This window comes from Micropterus salmoides, unplaced genomic scaffold, assembly GCF_014851395.1.
Source record: "Micropterus salmoides isolate LMB-PRFRI ecotype aquatic unplaced genomic scaffold, ASM1485139v1 Ms_hic_scaffold_3, whole genome shotgun sequence".
Taxonomy (NCBI): Eukaryota; Metazoa; Chordata; class Actinopteri; order Centrarchiformes; family Centrarchidae; genus Micropterus; species Micropterus salmoides.
Genome location: NW_024042261.1, coordinates 4,998,562 through 5,018,799, shown reverse-complemented (window position 1 = coordinate 5,018,799; position 20,238 = coordinate 4,998,562). Strand labels below are relative to the sequence as shown.

Below are 20,238 nucleotides of genomic sequence, written 5' to 3'. Positions count from 1 at the left end.
AACCTTCCATGTTTTTTGACATCATTTCAGGTTCAGGCCTGTCCATGCTAGGTTTACTATTTCCAACATATATATACTCATCAAATTAACATTTGTTCATATTCACTGAACCAGATCTCATGTCCATAACTTATTTTCATGTCCATTCATAAAAAAACCCACACTGAAATAACTGAATAATTACTGTGTAAGAAATGTAAATAAAGGCCATGACATCAAGACTTAGTTATAATTTATATACAAATAAAGAAAATTCAAAAAGTAAGTGCAGAGTAAGTGTACTGCATATATGAGTAACGGTTTAGGTCAAGTTGTGGATTTAGAGGAGACTCTGCCTTACCACTGTTCTTGTGTTGCAGAGGTCGATGGGGATGAGCTATCTCAGCACTGATCGACTGCAAATGAGAACTGTTCAGACTGAGGCTCCAGCTGTCCACAGAATGAGAGGAGAAAAAAAATCAATGAATGAATGCTTGAATCTCTCAGCCCCCATCAGAGAAAACTCCCGTGCCTTGGAATAATAAGTTGGAATATAGTTAAAATTTTAAAAAACTAAGTCTGTTAACTGTGTGTAGCAGAAAACCTGTGAGCCTACCAGTATGTGTCAGTGATCCAAAAAAAGGTTCATATGGAGCTGAACCAGCACTAGCCTTCACTGGTCAAACATATAGATTCTTACACAATCTGGAATTGTACTGATGACACATCAGTTGTGGCTGTAGTTGCTGCAGTAGGCACAGCAGTTTTTTGAAAGTCTGCTGAAAATAAAGTTGCTGAAGTTGTTCATGTGCAGTGCATAATAAAGTTAAGCATGTGAACTGAAGGTGCAGTCTGCAAGTTCTTAAACATTGGCTGCGAGGAAGGAGTTTCCTTTCCCACCTCTTTTTCCATTCCTTGCCTTGCACGGCGAGAGGCCACTTCCATGGACTTGCTGCCATTAATCATTTGAAACACTCATAGCGGCCATTGGAATAACAGATGTTAGTGACGACCGGAATAGAGCCATGCTCATACACAACCTGGGCAGCAAGGTTTAGCAGATTTTTAAATATATATAATTTAGGGGCTTTTAACCTTAATTGCAGATAGGACAGTTTAAGCGCGACAAAAAATGGGGGAGAGAGGGTGGATGACATGGAAAAAAGGGCTGCAGGCTGGACTCAAACCCAAGTCAAACTCCAAGGACTCTGCCTTGTACAGGGAGCTCGCGCTTTACCAAGTGAGTTGACTGGCATTTTTACGATTCATGGACCCGCCCCTACATACATGTGCCACAAAGCTGTCTGGACATTACGCTGACTCAAAGAACATTATTCTCCGGCAGATCGTCTTCTGCCAGAGCTGGCACCAGATTTTGGGAAAGGCAAGGAAAAATGTCAGGAGGTGCATCAACCTCAGGTCAGGACAAGGCTGTGATCCCAGATAAGTATCCACTGCCCAGTGAATAAACTGACTGGCAAATTCCATGGCTCCTCTGTGTTCCACAAAGTCGGCCTTCTCTAGGGCTACCTGCAGGTCCCACTGAACCCGGCAGCCGCATCCTTACAGCTTTTGTGTCCCACGCTGGGATTCTTCACTTCATCCACACCACAGCTTCGCCCCCAGCTGCTTCCAGCCCTACACAATGAGTGGCTAACTAGGGTGCTCAATGTCATCACCCGCAACAACCTCACACTAAATGGAGAATGGAGAAAAATGCCTCTTTGCTGTGCCCGCCATTTAGTTTGAAGGGTTTTGCTGACCGCTGTCAGCCTCAGCCCACTTAACTCTAATGTGGAGGGCATGCAGTGTGGTCACCCAACTGGCATCAGATGCTTTTCCTTCCCCAATACTGCACAAAGTAGCTGCCCCACTATGAGAGGTCCTGACAAAGGATGCAACCTGGATTGGACATGGACTCCTACCTGCTCTGTTGCTGTTTGCCACCTCAAGGCAGCTCAGCCTGTACTTGCCCATTTTGACCTCACAAGCCCCCCAATCCTGACCTGTCAATACCTCCAGTACAGTGGTTGGAGCTGCGTTGTCTCAAATCCAGTGCGGTACTGAATGCCTTGGCATTCGCATCTCATTTCCTCACCTCAGCTGAACAGGGGTACTTATTAGGAGAGTGGGAGGTGCTGGTCTGTGTCTAGGCACGCGAGCAGTGGCACATGTACCTGTACGGAGAGCACTTTACACTGCAGATGAACCACCAGGCCGTCACATCATTGCTTGCTACAACTGTGTTGGGGCACAAACTTCTGAGGATCCACCGCTGGTGGGAGAGGCTTCAGCAAGAGAGAACATGGTGGCAGACCTGCTCTCAAGAGCCACACTCAACCCCACACCGAACCACCACACCGGAGCATATCCATATGTTCCACACCCCACTCCAGGCCACAGTCTCCCTACAGGACTTCAGCTCACATCACTTTAGGATGCTACGCTCTCGCAGGGTCGCCCTCCATAGTCCCAGAGGCGCTTGCGCATTTCCATCGAGTCAAGGATGATCTGTCCTGCTGGAATGATGCCTGTGTGACCTGGGGACTCCAGATTGCTCCGGATGGCTGCCCCATTGTGTGAGTGTGTGTGAACTGGGTGAGTGACCTCTGGATTGAGGAGGCTGTTCATGGTTATATAAGCAGTGCTGGAAATGGCCAGAGGAGGAACCCTAGCCCTGATGATCCACTGTGTCAGCAACAGCCCAACAGACCTGCACACAATATGACAGATTATACATGTATCTACTACAAGATAAGCTTGTGAAAAAACTTTTAGGACACGCAATTAGACTTATTTGTTTGCTTTGACTTGATTAATTATTAATAAAGCTGTTATGCAGACGTATGTATAATTTTTTATGCTGCAATGTTTTTTGTTGTTTTGTTTGTTTCCAAGTCCCGAAGGGTAAATGTAATCCAGGTATCACAGTTTATATAAAATGGCTTTTCAACTCTTTTTCTTTGTTACATTCTTTACCATTCGCAACATCCCAAATACAGTAGCATGCACACTAACTCTGCTTTAGTACAGTTCTATCTAAAAACAACACTTTGAAAAGGACCATCCAATGAGTATTAACAAATATTTATTATTATTATTATTATTATTATTATTATTATCATTATTATTATTATGCCCATTGACATATTGCTGTATTTTTTTGTTAGTTTTGGATTTGTGTATTTGTGGACATGTTTCTGACATGTATGTTTTATGCCGGGGTAAAATAAAATAAAGTTAATTTCACTGCTAATAAGATACTTGTTAACTTGAAATTTGTAAATTTCTATTGAGGAATTTGTTTTACTCAGTAATTTCCACCACAGCTAATTTTAGATCTATCCAAAGTCCGGTAAAAACATAGAGTAACAGGTGCCATAGACAACACTAATGACATATAGTCGAATTAACAAGATTAAATTGCATTATTTTTTAATACTAAAGAGTTGGCTACTTTTTCTGTAAAATGGTGGCGGAAGTAGACGAGTGCTCTTTGCCATATGGCAGGACTGTCAGGCACTTGTGTGCGATCATGCTCCTTACAAATCCCATTTTCCTCTAAAACGAGTGCAGACCCAGACCCCAAACATGGCCATAATCAGGATTATTATTGTATAATCTAACCTCAAACAGAGGCTTGGTTTGGGTTGTGGTCTGCGCCCCTAGCAGGCAATACTCAGGGCACAAATATCTAACAAGTGTCCGTTCCTCCTCCTTCTGACGGGCGTATCTGTTTCAGCAGATTGAAAAGAAGTGAAGTACGTCTGCAAACTGCATGCCGTCAGTCAGTGCAACATTACGAGCATGTCGACTAAAGGAGAGTATGACTGCATAGTGATCGGGGCCGGTGTCCAGGGCTCCTTCACGGCCTATGAGCTGGCAAAAGAGAACAAGAAGACTCTGCTGCTGGAGCAGGTGTGTCTCACGCACAAATTTGTTCCAGAGGATTGTTATTAACAAGCGCAACTAAGAGACAAGTATTAGATAGAAGTATTCAAACATTGTGTATTGTGGAATTAGGTTTATTTTCCATGACCAATTGTGCATGCATGAATTAAAAAATCATTATCTGTGCAGAGGTAGTAGACGTAAAATAGTACTAAAATTCTAATTTACCAGTGCTGGAAGAATTCTTTACTTTAGTTAAAGTAGCAATAGCACTGGGTAGAAATAGTTACAAGTGAAAGTCCTGCATTCAAAGGTAAAGTAAGTGTCAAGTAAAAGTACAAACGTATTAGCATATACAAATATACTTAAAGTACCAAAAGTGGAAGTTTCAGGGTTCAAAGTTCAAAGTTCAGGCTTCAGCTTTATTGTCATTATACAACACAGGACTGCACCATGAAATGCAGTTGTAGCCCTCCCCTCTCCACCCTACACTCACTATATGTAGCATATAAACAAATATTAAATTAGAATAAATATAAAATAGTCAACAAAAGATGTACAGGAGGCTATATCAGCATAATATGAGTAGTGTTAGTTATAGTGCAAAAATAGAACTTTGATTATAGTGGAATGAGGGTAGTGCAGATGGTAGTGCTATGGTAAAGTGCAAAAACCAGCATAACACATAAGGTTCTTATTATGCAGAATGGCCCGTTTCAATATATTATTGGATTATAATCATTTATAGATTAATGTACATATCACTTGTAATGTAAACTTATTTTAATTACTTATAGCTTTTAGCTTTTGTTTTCACAATCTGCAACTCAAAAGTAACTACATTTATCAAATAGAGTATATAATGACAACAAAGTAACCTTCCTCCACCACCACCATCAGCAGCATCAACTCGTTCACCTACAACATTGCCAAACACATTTCTACCATCTTTGCTCCGTTGGTGGGAAACACGGCTCACCGGTATCCCCGATTGTGGCAAACATCTACATGGAAGAAGTGGAGAACAAAGCCCTTCAGAGGAACAGTACCGAGCCACTGGTACAGATATGTGGACGACACCTGGGTCAAAATCAAAAGCCAGGAAGTGCAAGCCTTCACAGAACACATCAACTCTGTGGACAGTAACATCAGGTTCACACGAGAAGATGTTCACAACAACAGTTTGGCCTTCCTGGACTGCGCTGTACACATTGAAGAGGATAGGAGACTGCAGATTGGTGTTTACAGAAAACCCACACACACAGACCAATACCTATTGTTCGATTCCCACCACCCACTGGAGCACAAGCTAGGGGTCATGAGAACACTGCACCACAGAGCGGAAAACATACCAACAAGCGCCCAAGCCAGAGAGAAGGAACAGAACCACCTGAAGGGGGCACTTACAGCCTGTGGATACCCTAAATGGACCTTTGTGAAAACAGCCACAAGATCCAAGAAGAACAAAACTACAGGGGAGGAGGAGGAGAAGGTCAAACACAACAACATTGTGATTCCATACGTGTCTGAAGTATCAGAGTAACTCAGGAGGATTTTCAACGTGTTTTTTAAACCCAAGAACACACTAAGACAGATGCTGGTACACCCCAAAGACCGCACACCCAAACACAAGAAAAGCAATCTAGTGTATGCGGTCCAATGCAGTGAGGAATGCACAGACCTGTATATTGGGGAGACTAAACAACCACTACACAAACGCATGGCTCAACACAGAAGGGCCAACTCCTCAGGTCAAGACTCTGCAGTCTACTTACATCTGAAGGACAGAGGACACTCGTTTGAGGACCACCAGGTGCACATTTTAGACAGAGAAGATGGATGGTTTGAAAGAGGTGTCAAGGAAGCCATCTGCACCAGGGTCGAGAAGCCGTCATTGAACAGAGGAGGGGGTCTACACCACCACTTATCCCCCACTTACAATGCTGTCCTTTCATCACTTCCCAGGAAACTCAACAAACGTAACCTATTGGCCTCAGGTGAAGATACTAACGATGGTCGTTCAGTCTTACCATAACGACTGTTGTTACAACAGCCAGGAACACTAACGAACCAGCAGTATCAATGACCCTGACAAACGACCCCACTGAGGTTAAATAGCTGAGTTTCCCTGCCAGTCAGTCAGAACTGAAGAAGTCCTTTTTAGATGAGGGACGAAACGTCTTCCAGTATCTTCAACTAAGTCCAGTTGCCCTTGACTTTAACCTTCGTTGGATAACTATGACCTGGATGACTGAGAATGTTCACAGACACCTTCCACCACAAATCTTATGTTCAAACTAGTGGTCAATTTAATTAAATTGAGTTCAATCTGATTTATATAGTGCCATTTCAGAACAGGAGTTCAATGCACTTTTTATTTACAGCAGGTCTAGAGTGTACTCTTTGTAATATTATTGATATTGATACCCGGTCTTTGTGCATGGTGTATGTACTAGTAAGTTAATTAGTTGTAAGTTGATTAAGCTCAATTTTATTTAGCAAAATAAACCATGTAAGCACAATATAAACTGGCATCCTTTCAACTGAAATTATTTTAACTCAGGGCCCCTCTACAAGAAGGTTCCTCAAGATTATGTAATAATACAGGTGCTATTTTAATGCCCTCGTCATTTCCAGTTACAAGGTGCTTTGATGGTGCATATATAAGTGCACAAATCTGTAATTAATAAAATACCAGTGAACAACAACATTGCCATTGCCAAAAGCAACAAGTCTTTGTGTCCCTTAGGGTCTAAGGGCCCATAATTTCCTGCTTTGCTCTAGTCCTGTTAGTAATCTAGCCCAGCTGATGTGGTGTACGACTTTAACAACTAGTCTTTTTTTGTATACTTACCATTTTGTGTGTTCTCATTACAAACATTATAAAATACTTGCCACTTCTACTAAAAAAGGCCAGCATGCACACTTTGTACAACACTGGAAAATAGTTTCTGTTGTGTATGTTGTGTGCTGGTCTGCTAACATGGCTCCAAGTTAATTAAAATTATTAACTTACATTTGATCCAATCCTGTTTTCCAACTCACATGAAATCATCACGTTTGTCTGTCTTTAGGCAGTCTGTTGCGAGTGTGTGGTTTGTGTTTAGTGTGCTTGTCACTTGTGGCATGTTGTGACGTTAGCTGGTGAGCTGTAGTGCAGTGTTTGCCAGCACTTATCTGGTTGAGGTCCCACGTTTCTGCTTCTGCTGGTCTTTGAGCTTTTTCTTCTCTTATCTCACTGTTTTATAAAGTTTTTAAAAAAACCATGCACTATGTGGTCGAAAGTATGGTCGAAAGTATGCAGACATCTATATCCACACATGGATATTAATGTTTAGTGTGTAATTTTGGTCGGGGTCTGTTTTTCCTGGTTTGGGCAAGACCCCCTTCTCATTATGCTGCAGCATACAATAGTATTAGAACTATTCAAACAGTTTGTGTTTGGCCCTTTTCCTGGCTCAACATGGCAATGTGCCCATGCACAAAGCCAGGTACATAAAGAAATGTTTTTTTCAGTTTGCTTCAGAAGAACTTGTCTGGCCTTCACAGCCCTGACCTCAGTCCCATCCAGCACCTTAAGGATGAACTGGCCGACCTCACTAACCCCTAATGCCCATCGGAAGTGACTGCATCGTTTTCTGGCTGACAGAAATGATCCGCTGCCAGAGCATCCAGTGTGCAGATGTCTAGTGAATGCATGACAGAATCTCGCTTGCGGTTTTTCTGTTCTTCTTTACATAGCTGTCTAATTTTGCCAGAGAAGCTTACATCTCTGAAGTGTCCACTTCTCTTATGTATATAAAAGCCAAATTTACCGAAAATTTGGAGCAACTCTTTCAGTATCCCAGAGTTTCATTTCAATTCTTGGGGTCATGATTCAATTTAAAGCTGGCAGCTGAACTCATTTATTTTATTTGCCAGTGTAGTTTGCTAACGTTAGCAGTGACTGACTAGCCAGTAGCAACACTGCTCGCTGCAACTGGCTTACAGAAGCCGGAACCGATGCCTGGAAGTCAACATTGAAAGCAGTGAGAAGAAAAGTGGAACTATACTTAGATGAAAAACGTTTTAAAAGGTCAATTTTTGGAAGTGCTAATGTTTTCACAAGGTTAAAAGAATTGTGACTCCTACATGAATACATTTTCCCCATCCCTACACTTTTGTTAAGTGAATATTTATTAATGCATTTCATTTGTTATTAACTTGGCCTTTACATACAGCAAAGCTACTTGTTAGTTTCCATGAACCAGGAGAAAAAATGTCCTGGTTTTCCTTCTGCTAATTAAGCAATAGCTCACTACAGGCTGTGGTAAACGCTTATTATACCACAGTTAAGGGGCGTTGTGTGCCCTGACGCGTTGTTTGGGCCAGCCTTTTATAAAATGGTTACAAAGTATGACAAAAAGAAAGTAATAGACAATTTGAATTTCTTGTATTTCATGAATATAAATTTTTTTATGAATACAAAAAATAGTCCCACCTGGCTGCCTGCACATAGTGCATGGGAGTTGCTATGCAACACTCATGAGTTTGTCGACCTCCTCTTTAGTTGGCTCTGCATGTCATTTCACAGGTGTCTTTTTTCCGGAGATACCTGCTCAAGACACTCCTCCACGGTAAGGCCTCCCAGGAGGTCAAAGTTTACATTTGGAGTGTCCATTTCTGTCTTGGCCTCCCTCCACTGGCTACCTGTCCATTATAGGATAGATTTTAAGATTTTATTGCTTGTTTATAGGCCCTAAATGGTCTGGCGCCACCTTATGTGGCTGATCTCTTACACCACCATTCTCCAGTTGACATCGACCCTGTTCAGCACTTTGGTTAACTGTTGTTGTTTTTAAATGTGCTATAGAAATACATTTTACATTGATATTGACATTTCCATTACGTTTCAAGTTCCTAGCAAGCCAGTTTGCCAACTTTTCTGTCTAATGTTAATGTTATTGTTTATTTCGTTGTGTCGCAAATCCCACACTTTACCGTAATATTTTGGTGATATTTGGTCATATAACTTGTTTCACAATTCCTCAGACCTTTCCCTCTTTGGCTGTTTCTCAGTAGGGGTGGGAATCACCAGAGGCCCCATACGATATTATAACATTTATGTTGCGATTCGATTTTATTGCGATTTTAAATATATTGAGATATATTGCAATTTATTACCTTTTTCCAACTTCCAATTAGGTCCCTAAAGTCAAACTTTGTCAACATCTGTTCATCTAAAAAGATACATTTCTCTGTTTGTTCATATCACTTTTTCAGTCTATATGGTCCTGTTAAGTTTTCTAGTGGACTAAAAAAGCAATAGATTTTATTACTGGTTGAGGCAGATGGCCGCCCACCCTGAGCCATGGTTCTGCTCGAGGTTTCTGCCTCTTAAAAGGAAGTTTTTCCTTGCCTCTGTCGCCTAGTGCTGCTCTTGGTGGGAACTGTTGGGCTTCTGTAAATAGCATCACAGAGTATGGTCTAGACCTGCTCTCTTATGTTGTTGTGATTTGGCGCTATATAAATAAAATTGAATTTAATTTAATTTAATTATTCTAGTACCAAAAAATTTAACTCCCATCTGCAATTTCTATAATAAAATATCCATACTTGGCATCCGTGTATCGATACAGTATTGCCATGGCATATATAACGATACTATGCTGCATCGATTTTTTCCCCCACCCCTATTTCTCAGCCATATTCTCAGCTATAGAGTCCCGTAAGAAGTCCAGCATATTTGAATGTACCGCTGCTTGTTTACGTTCTCTCTCCCACTGCTTCGAGCGCACCACCGCTACCTGCTGCTCGCTCTGAGCAGCTTTGTTTGTGATCAATTTTTTTTCAGAGCACACAAAAAAACGAGAGCTTGCGACCCATGAGAACATATTAGCTGAATTTAACAAAAAGTGTATTGGATAAGAATCGCTTAAGTATCGAACGAGTATCCCTTTAACTGGTTAAGTGAAGTACATAACCAAACTTTAAATTGACTCCATTACCACACATAAAACATGGATTACTAACAATCACATTTAACAAAAGTATAAACTTTGGCTTAACAATAACTGTCAAGGTTAGTTTTTTGCAGTCACCATTATTAGCTTAAGCCTATGCCATTTTACACAGCATAAATTAGCCGAGCAGCTAGCGGACTTTTCCTCTCTTCATAGCTTAACAAATGAATAGCTTATTATTCATAGTATTTCTTACTCCCCGCTGGTTAAATCACTGCATCACCACAGTTGAATTTCCAGCCTGAATGTAGGTTTTGTTGAAACAGAGCAGCTGATAGTGGTAATAACTTGCTCCTTGTCATGCATTTACCGTAAAGGCTTGAATATGAGTGCACTGCAGATTTAGCTGCGGCTAGCTGACCATGTGGTTCTTACAAACAACGGTTCATTTGCCACAGTTCTCTGTCCCTGTATGTCAGAGGGTCCGTGCAAAAAAAGAAGGAAGACATGGCAGGTATTGTGATCAATTAGTTAGTACCTCAGTTCTTTTGTGACTGTGTGAGGAGCAAGTTTGTAGAGTTGACCACTGTCATCTGACTGGTCGACCAATAGGCGAGAACCCTTGAGACACAGCCCCCCTCGTTTGCATAAAGAGGCAGAAATGCATAGAGAAATGTGCAAAAGTGAGACAGCAATAAATGCAAAGGAAGAATAAAACAGACAAAAATATTAAAACACACACATAAATAAATACATTTAAAAAAGAAGTAATGAATAAATAGAGTTGAAAATTATATCAGACAATAAATAAATAAGATAATTATATAATACAATACTGATGAAAAAAAACATATGCTTAAAGACGCTCTGGCGTGCCTCCAGTCAACATAGAAATGCGATGGAGACGTGACCTTCCATCTAACTATTACACATGGGTAAAATGTTGCTGCCCACATACTTTTTGCCTTTTGTTGTTTGTTATTCCCAAATTGTTGAATTTGAACCAATTGATAGTATGTTCATCTCTTCCAGTTCATCCTGCCCCACACTCGAGGGAGCTCCCATGGCCAGACCCGCATCATCCGCAAAGCCTACGAGCAGGACTTTTACACCCACATGATGGAGGAGTGCTACAAGCTATGGGCTAATCTGGAGAGGGAGGCGGGTGTCAAACTTTACAGGTAAGCAGTCAGCAGAAACACAGAGAGAGTAAACCATTAAATGGAACATAACAAAAGCTTTGCAAAAACAGAGATTTGTCACATTCAAGGTGCTAGGCACCAAGAGCAGCAACTCAATCTACGGGAGCCACAAATGCATGACTTTCTCATTACCTCCGGCATCACTGAATCACCCTTTGACAGCTCGCATGCCTTTGAATGTGGAACAGGGGCTTTTCATCTTGCACACCCTTTTACTTTCACTTGCACAGTGGGAAGGAATTTGTGTGTTTATAAATATGACAGTGGCATCAAACTGTGAGCAACCTTCTAGCAGCACTTTAGGTTTCCTGCTTGAATTACCTCTGAGCACACCCTGTTTGTTGTCAGTACCAGATATCTGAATAACAAATTTCTTTATTATTCATGTATCATGGTAATTGCTCATGCTACTAAGCCACACCCACATTATGTTCCCAGAACACAGTGCACCTCCCCGTCCCCTGTGCAGCCGTCCACAGCTCGTAACTGATGGGTCCACATCTGAAGGCCACCTATGCCCTTGGGCTGGCAAAAAATGTCTGCAATGAGAAATGATCAAGGCAGGGCTGGTGTGAGCATTGCCTCCCACTTCTGCTGCTGCCTCTGGTACAGATGGAGCCATCGAAAAAGGGCTGGAGGAAAGCTAAATTCTACCGACCAACCTTTTTAGTTTCTGCACCTACATGACAACATGTGTGCACATCCACCAGCTGAACTAGCGCAACCAATCACCCAGTTTGACAGGTTGGACTAGATGAAGTATCATATTTACGATCCAACATACACTCGCGTGGCTTTTCCCACCGTCACACACTCGTAAACACACAGGCACACAGGGAGACATGGTCATAAAATGTTCTGATGAATGGCTGACGCCTTTAGCTGGGGATGTCTGTGCCTTATGGCTGCTGACAGATTTCAGTGCAGCCTTTAGAAAACACTGCTGGCAAAGGGCAAGTCAGCCATCTATCAGGCGGATTACTGAATTAGACCCTGTGTTTCACATGCTCTCACTCTGGGACTCAATACCTTCACACTGGCGCTACGTGATCTGCTGTATTTCTGCCCAACGGTCATGTGATGTCCAGTCAAGCACAGTGCACAGTGTTCGTGGGGGCCAGGCCTCAATGATGACTGCACAAAAAAAATGATTAACTGCTGTAAGTGCAGATGTTGGTTTCGATCGTTTGAGAGGCAACATCATTAACAAGCCGGCATGTGGCTCACCTGTTGCTGTGAAAACTTTTTTCTGTTTTTCGGCGACTCTGTAAAACATACATGCATGCCTTCATGTGAGAGAGAGACAGAAGGAGGCAGAGCAAGCCGGTGTGTTTGCAGTGAGAGGTGTATGTATGTATATATGGGGGGAGAAGAGAAGACCAAGGCAGATGAAAGCAGGTAGATTATAGTAGGTAGATATAATAAGCACAATGCCGGCTCAACATTGTGATGTCTGTCAGCCAATGGTGATGTACTATGACATCGTCTATCAGCCCAACCCAATGATGGACATACCCACAACACTGTAAAAAAAAAAAAAAGTAAGTAAAAGTAAAAATAAATAAATAATAAGAATTGGCCCTATCTTTTTAATAAATATCCTTGAATATACTAAAGACCTGTTTTACAGACATCTCTGTGATTAGGCCCCACCACTAAGCCAAAGAGAAACTCATGATGCACTTGCATCATTACATCAATCTTCACAGGTGTCTTCAAAGGGATGAACACTTCTGTGCCTCCTTTTCGCTTTTCCTTAAAGTCTGGATAAGTGAATGTCTGTTTATAGCCATTAGCCTTGACTGAAGGGAGTGTTAAAGAGAAGCAGAGGTTTTGGATTCTGGTAGATGTAAGGTTCAGACCAGGTTGGATGAACTTGAATGGTCTGTATTACCCATCTTACATAACAACATTCATATCTGTTAATATTAAAATTACATTAAGCCTATAATCGTACGCATTTGTGGCCGCAAGCCACAGATCAAAGCATCAATCGTCATTCATCTAGCAAATGCCCAGCATGCAAAATAAATTAAATCATCAAAACAGGACAGTGTTTTTAAAAAGTGAAATGTAGTAATGGTTGAACATTTCTATGTGCAGTGTGTTGTGCATGTCTGACATGGGGTTCTGGCCAATCCACAGCAATAATGTCTTCTAAAGTGTATAAGTCATTAAAACAGACTTGCTTCAATTTTTAAAAAATGCATGCTATTTTAGGTCAATATGCGACCACTTTACACACTTAAATAATCTGTTCTTTCTTCTTGATGGTCTTGATTGTTTTGATAGGATACGTAAGTAGTATACATAAAATCTAAATTCTTGGTCACATTGCAACATACAGTAGCTAATAAAGAAGCAAATATATAGAGTTAAATAAAGTGTCTCTTAAACAGCAGTGAGTGGGTGCCCTGGGCTGAGATAGATGTTATTAGATTATTTTCTCGCCCATCCCAAAGAAGTACAGACCAGATGGGCTGCTACACATAAGTACAGTTTAGTGGCATAGGTTACAAGTTTCTGGGTTTGGCCTTGAAATAATTTATGTCTGTACTAACATTTGAAAGAAAACACTTACAACAAAACAACAGGAAAAAAGACAAAATTGTTCCCGGTTGACTAAATGTTATCTGTCCTCACTGACTTTCACTTTACTAAATTAGACAGAATTAGACCTATGAATTGAGATTTAGATTAAGACAAGAGATAAAAAAGAAATTAATAACTGTGCAATATTACTAAAGTGACAGTAATATTACAGGATACAGAATGGCTCTTCCATATTCCCGGAACCTTAAATGCTCCATAGTCTTTTCGACCACTCAAAGCGCTTTTACACTACATCTGCATTCACCATTCACACACATTCATACACTGGTGGAACAGCCAGAGGCAATTCGGTGTTCAGTGTCTTGCCCAAGGACACTTCGACACGTAGCCTGGAGGAGCCGGGGATTGAACCGCCGACCATCTGATTAACGGGCAACCCGCCACAGTCCCCACTGTGAATATTTGAGCAGCTGTCTCGAGGGAGAAAGCCACCTCACTGTCAATTGTCAAGGTTAATTGTTTTTCAAGGGTGCATGGGAAGGGTGAGGGGGTTTGTGAAGCAAAACTTTTGTGTTGATGACCCTGAGCCCACTTCACCCACCCGCATGAAGGCAATATTAACCAACAATGATCAGATTACTTGAATTTTCAATGGCAAAAGCAGTTAATTGAAAGGGTAGGGAATGGAAACAACAGGGTCAAGATAAACAGTGTTGAGATCTGATAGGGAAGGTTTGGTTATTAGCAAAATAATATAGATTTAGAAGTATTAATAAAGTTATTAATATTGCTAAAATTATATTATAAAATTCTAAAGATTAATACATAGGGGGCACCTGGAATCAGGGACCAATAACCAAATGTGAAAACAATCTCAAAAAGAGGATTGTTTTACACTAATAATGTGGAAAGTGAAGGGTGAATCTGAGCACTGACCGTCACAAACAGCTGTCACTACAACACAATACACAAATAAGCACAGGTAACTGCTCTTTAAAAGGTACAAAAGGATTTATTTAACTTCAGCAAAGATCAGTGATTGACAACTTCAGCCAATAAACCACTATCATCTCCTCTATGCACAATAAAAGCATACAACAATAAGCAAGAATGTGGATGTGTGCCCATCTGTGTGCCCATGGGAGTGTTGGTCTTAAAATGAGGAGTGGTCAGGTGCATTGTTGGCTCATATCTACCATAAAGCAAAAGAAAGCGATTGACCAACAAAATCCTTGTCTAAAGTCAATTGCACTTTATTTTCCTGCTATTTAAAGCGTGCATTATTCAGATTGTAAGATGCTCCCCATTAAGAGAGATACTGTGCGCATTTTGAGACAGCAGCGGAATTTCATCAAATATTTAAATATCCCGACATGGATCGGTGACGACGCACTGACAGCCGCCTCTCAAATCATTAAAGTAAACTCAATAAAGAAATCACGTGTTCATCATTTTTGGGTCATACTTGCTGCAGTCATACTCTTTGGGCTCTTTTTTTATTGCATTATGGTTTTTATGCACCATTAATCCACAATTTAAGTAAAAGTGCACCAGGTGCAGGCACACTTGGCTTGTAAAGGGAATGCGAGATAACACTGATTGGTTTGATTCATGTTACGCCCAGAACACACCTGAATAATTAAGAGACTAACTACTTCGCACCAAGATTATATGCCATTTAACAAGCAAAAGTGGAGTTGGACACTAATGCACTTGTGCCATGCACTTTAGATCTTGCTATAGATCATTTAAATACAGTCCTTAATGACAACAGTCATAAATAATTATAAATACTCCATCATGTTCATCCTAGGTGTCATGTCAGTCTTATGCACACTACTTCACATAAAGTGTCACATGCATACAGAATTCTAAGCAGTGATGATTTTACTAATAATTTGGCTGTGCTTAAACTTACGCATCAGACCTATCTCATGTTGACTTTAAATTGTTCCTTTTACACTAGTACTAATAATGTTACAGTTGATTTGTAAAGTGTTATGTCTTGACCATTTCTTACCAAGTTGCAACCGTAATCTTCATGAATCTCCCTTTAGACAAACAGGACTCCTGGTGATGGGACCAGAGAACAGTCAGAGTTACCAGCTGTTGAAGAACACCCTGCAGAGGAACAAGGTTCCTATGGTGACCCTGACACGTGACAACTTCAGCCAGCACATCCCCCATGTCAACCTCGCTGAGGGAGATGAAGCTGTGGTGGACATAACTGCTGGAGTTTTGTATGCAGACCGTGCCCTCAAGACTGTACAGGTACAGCACAGAGACTGCTAATAGAGCATTAAGTATGTTAGCTTCAGGAACTAATGATGAGTCCAGGCCAGTCATGTTGTCCACTTATGATATGATGTGGACCGCTAAGGGCAGTGCAAATTGAGACAAATGTGAGTTTTAAGGGTTTCAAATTGAATAAAGAAACATGTTAGTTGCACATTTCTATCTACTATTGCATGGATAATCCGTACATCTGCATTTTGGGGTGAGTCAAATTCATGGGAATAATGCAAGGGGAGAACACACCTTCTAACATGCTTGTACCAAGAGTACATGGCAACATCAGCTGTACCTGGAGATATCTCCACTACAGATACTGGGTGAATGAATAGACATTTTATTTGCCAAAAAATGCCTCCAACCCAATAATTGCTTCTAATATACCTATCCATAGATCTGCATCAGGTTAGGCAATCTTGGAAAACGAAGGTGAATGATAAATATTACCCAAATGGTATGTGGTAACCATTGTAGCATGGTCAACGCAGATTTTGATGAACATTTTGTTTTGCCATTGATAAAAAGACTTTTCAGGACTTTCACATGACCACAGGTTATCAAAAATGTTGCCTGTCATTCACCCATTCACTCACACACTGATGGCATCTAGCTACCATGCAAGGTGCTGGCCTGACCATCTGGAGCAATTTTGTGTTGAGTGTCTTGCCCAAGGCCACGTCAACATCTGTACAGGAAGAGCTGGGGATCGAACTGAAAGCCCTGTTATCAGTGTACCTGCTCTACCTCCTGAGCCCAAAACTCACCTCTGAACTGAACTATAGGAACTGTCCTATAATGAAAACCTCTGCCAGCACATGGATATAATGAAATATTAAAGAAGCAAAAGGTTTTCAGATTTCATGTACAAGAACTAGATTAAGAATTTGGTTAAAAAATACCAAAAGGTAGATAGTTCCACATTTTCATGCCCATTGTTTTAATTTAATTATAGCTCACACCAGGAATATCTTTAGCAATAAATTCACATTACAGTGTCAGCAGTGTGAAAAAGCACTGGCAGAGACACAGACTCATCCACGGCTGCTAGGTCAAGAACAAAATGCTGCTTTGTTATTTGTTATATCAGTGAAGTGCCATTTACAATTGACTGGACAGATTGTTCACTCACTTTTTTGTGAAGCAGCTGACGATTTATAAATTAAAGTCATAGATGCCTAATACATCAGTAGATGTGTGCATTTTCATTCCATGGCTCTCGGATAGCCTCTCGCTTTTAATATTATGTCTTAATATACTGTATGGTTTTGTTACGTTGTCACAGAGTAGCATGTCTTTTGTCTCTCTCTTTTTTTAAAAACTGACTGTATTCAGGGCCTGCTCAGGTGTGTTAGGGGCCCTAAACAGTTAGATTACCACAGCCCAACATTCTGGATCAAGTCACTACACTGACTACACTGTGTGAGGCACAGTAGTGCTGTAGCAAATGCTCAAGTCAGCAGCTCGCCATAACAATGTTCACACACTAATGTTAAGCTGGTATAATGTTAATGTGCAGTGTATCCATGTTCACCATGTAACTTTAGCAAGTTAGCATGGTAACATTTACTAATAATCACTAAACATAAAGTACAACTTAGTTTGCTGCATATGTCATTACTTATGCTTGTTTTAAGTTACAAACCAAAGTTATGGACAAATAGAATTTTTGGCCTGATAATGGCGCCAGATTAAAACTCCTGAGATCACTAAAGTTATTACGACGTATCCTCTGGGCACCATGGATATCTTTACCAAATTTCTTGTCATCCTTCCAGTAGTTATGGAGAAATTTCTCTACCACAACTGTCAACCCCATGGTGGTACTAGAGGAAAAGTCAGAGGATTGCTAAAGTCATTAGGTTTCATCCTCTGGGGAAGATTAAAATCTGGACAAAATGTCTATGGCGCTCTGTCCAATAGTTGTTGGAATTTCAGTTAGAAAAAAGTTATGAACAGACCAAAATTGCCATCCCTATGTCCAGGCCACTACCATGGCTAAAACAGCTTTGCAATCTGTTTTGATAGAAGTATTATAGCAGTTATACAAATATGAGTGAGAAGTGGTGTTCTGTATCATTCCTTCCTGACTGCCCTTAGCAGCAAACAGGGTGGTTGTGTCTCCTCCAGCTCCCAGCAGGGTAAGATCATATATACTGTATATACAAAGTCACATGTGTGAAGAGTAGGCTACTCACAAGTCCCAGCTATAAATACCACGTGAAGCCTACAGTAGGTCTCATAGCTGCTGAGATATTGCTGGAGGTCTAATCACATTCTGAGGCCAGCCACAGTTCTGTCTTGGATTATCTGGCTAAACAGGTGTCTGGTGGCATTTTTGTATAATTTGTCTGCTAGAGATTCTAAATCAGCTGCAGTCTAGACAGAGTTCTCATTCAGATTTCCTAGCCCGATTCCCAATATGAATTGAAATGGTGCTGGTCTTTTTGAAAAGCTCAACTTCAGGTTGAGGATGGCCATGAGTTAGGGATGATGTAATGTCAAGGGCTTACAAACAAGCGTTAGCATACTTAATTTATATTTAACATAAGCACAATTAACTAGTTACCAGTAGGTTGTTAGTGCCATTCAACATTAGCAATGTCATGCACCGGGTCGCTCGTGCGTCTTCGCCGGCGGGGACTCCGCACACCGCTACCGGCAATATTTCTCTCCAACGTGTGCTCGCTGTGCAACAAACTGGACGAACTTCAGCTTCTGGTGGGGAAAAACAGAGACTTTTATTCATCTTCTGTTCTGTGCTTCACGGAGACTTGGCTGTGTTAACTGATTCCGGACTCCGCGCTGCAGCTGGCTGGCTTCCAACTCTACAGAGCGGACCGCGACACTGAGCTCCCCGGCAAAACAAAAGGTGAAGGTGTTTTTATATTAAAGGGGCTATATGTAAGTTTTTCAATGAAATTAATCAAATTTTCATTGCCTTATTGTTAATGGGCTCAAAACTCACTTAGAAATGAAGCACACGCCTGTTTTCTCCGTTGCTTGCATCAGCCACTATTCTGCTTTTAATATGAGGTCGCCGGGTCGGATTCAGCCCCAGCCCAACAACACGGCAGCTAACAACATGCAGTCCACTAACACCATAAAACAACCGGCTCACAAAAAAACACAGGCTTCATGTAAGGATACAAAACAACAATAAAGTTTTATGTGCTGAAGCCCATCAGACCAAACAGGTTCAGATGATGTCGAGTAAGAACAAAGTGAGCATTAGTAAAGCTGGAGAAACACAGAGAAAGTCTGTTAGCTCACCGGCTAACGCCGAGCAGTTGCTTATGTTATCCGGTGCAAAGTTAAATCGCTTTCCATATTACTTGAACAACTAACGCGACCCATGTTACTATCATGTGTACCACTGTTGATTTAGCCTGCAAGAAAGGATGTAACATTAACGGTAAAAAGTAAATGTGGAGCAACGTTAGCCTATAGTGATGCAGCCAGGAGCAGCCAGCTAACGCTACGTTTGCTCGGACCTGCCGCTGTTTGCTTCGTAACGTTCACTTTAGGTTTATTGTCATTTTACCAGGTAGACAGCTTCTCCACCTCTTAGTTGCTGTAACTAACGTGACCCACATAATATACAACACTGCAACAAAACTGTCACAACACAGAGGAAGAGCCATCCACTAACACTAGTTCCATTCCAGCTCACTAACCGTTTCATTATCATCCAACACATGTAGCTGTGCTGATATTGCTGAGCCTCCGGTGAAATATACACAGATAGTAAAGACAAAGGAAATCTCAGCCAAGAACTCCCCAAATACAGACAGTTAATAAAGTGTCCAACGAGAGAGGGGAACACTTTGGATCACTGCTACACCACAGTTAGCAGTGCCTATCACGCCGTCACATGTGCTCTACTGGGACACTCCGAACACATCAGGGACCATCTGATTCCTGCTTACAGGCAAAAACTAAAGCTCTGTAAACCTGTGGTGAGGACATCAAAGAAGTGGACCAGTGAAGCTGTAGAGAACCTCCAGGCATGTTTGGACTGCACTGACTGGGATGTTTTCAGGACTGCTACCAACAATCTGGATGAGTTTACAGAGGCTGTGACGTCCTACATCAGCTTCTGTGAGGACACCTGTATACCAATATGCACCAGGGTGAGTTATAACAATGACAAACCCTGGTTCACAGCTAAGCTCAGACAGCTGAGGTTGGAAAAGGAGGAGGCATTTAGGATTCAGGACCGAGTTGGGTGCAGGGCGTTACAGTACAGTTTTAACAAGGAGGTGCGAGAAGTTAAATGACTACGCAGAGAGGCTAAAGAACCAGTTCTCTGCAAACGACGACACTTCTGTCTGGAGGGGGTTCATACAGATCACTAACTACAAAGTCCCCCATTCCATCAA

At 41.3% G+C, this 20,238-nt stretch overlaps 1 protein-coding gene across 1 annotated transcript in view; it reads left to right on the top strand.

The window, feature by feature from the left end:
* Window positions 1–3,710: 3,710 nt before the first annotated feature.
* The window catches only part of pipox (pipecolic acid oxidase), a 50,497-nt gene continuing 33,969 nt past the window's right edge, over window positions 3,711–20,238 (top strand). The window contains exons 1-3 of the mRNA XM_038693552.1: window positions 3,711–3,897; window positions 10,845–10,993; window positions 15,625–15,838. Of these exons, the coding sequence (XP_038549480.1) occupies window positions 3,787–3,897; window positions 10,845–10,993; window positions 15,625–15,838 (474 nt within the window). The 5' untranslated portion in view covers window positions 3,711–3,786. The remainder of the gene's footprint in view (window positions 3,898–10,844; window positions 10,994–15,624; window positions 15,839–20,238) is intronic.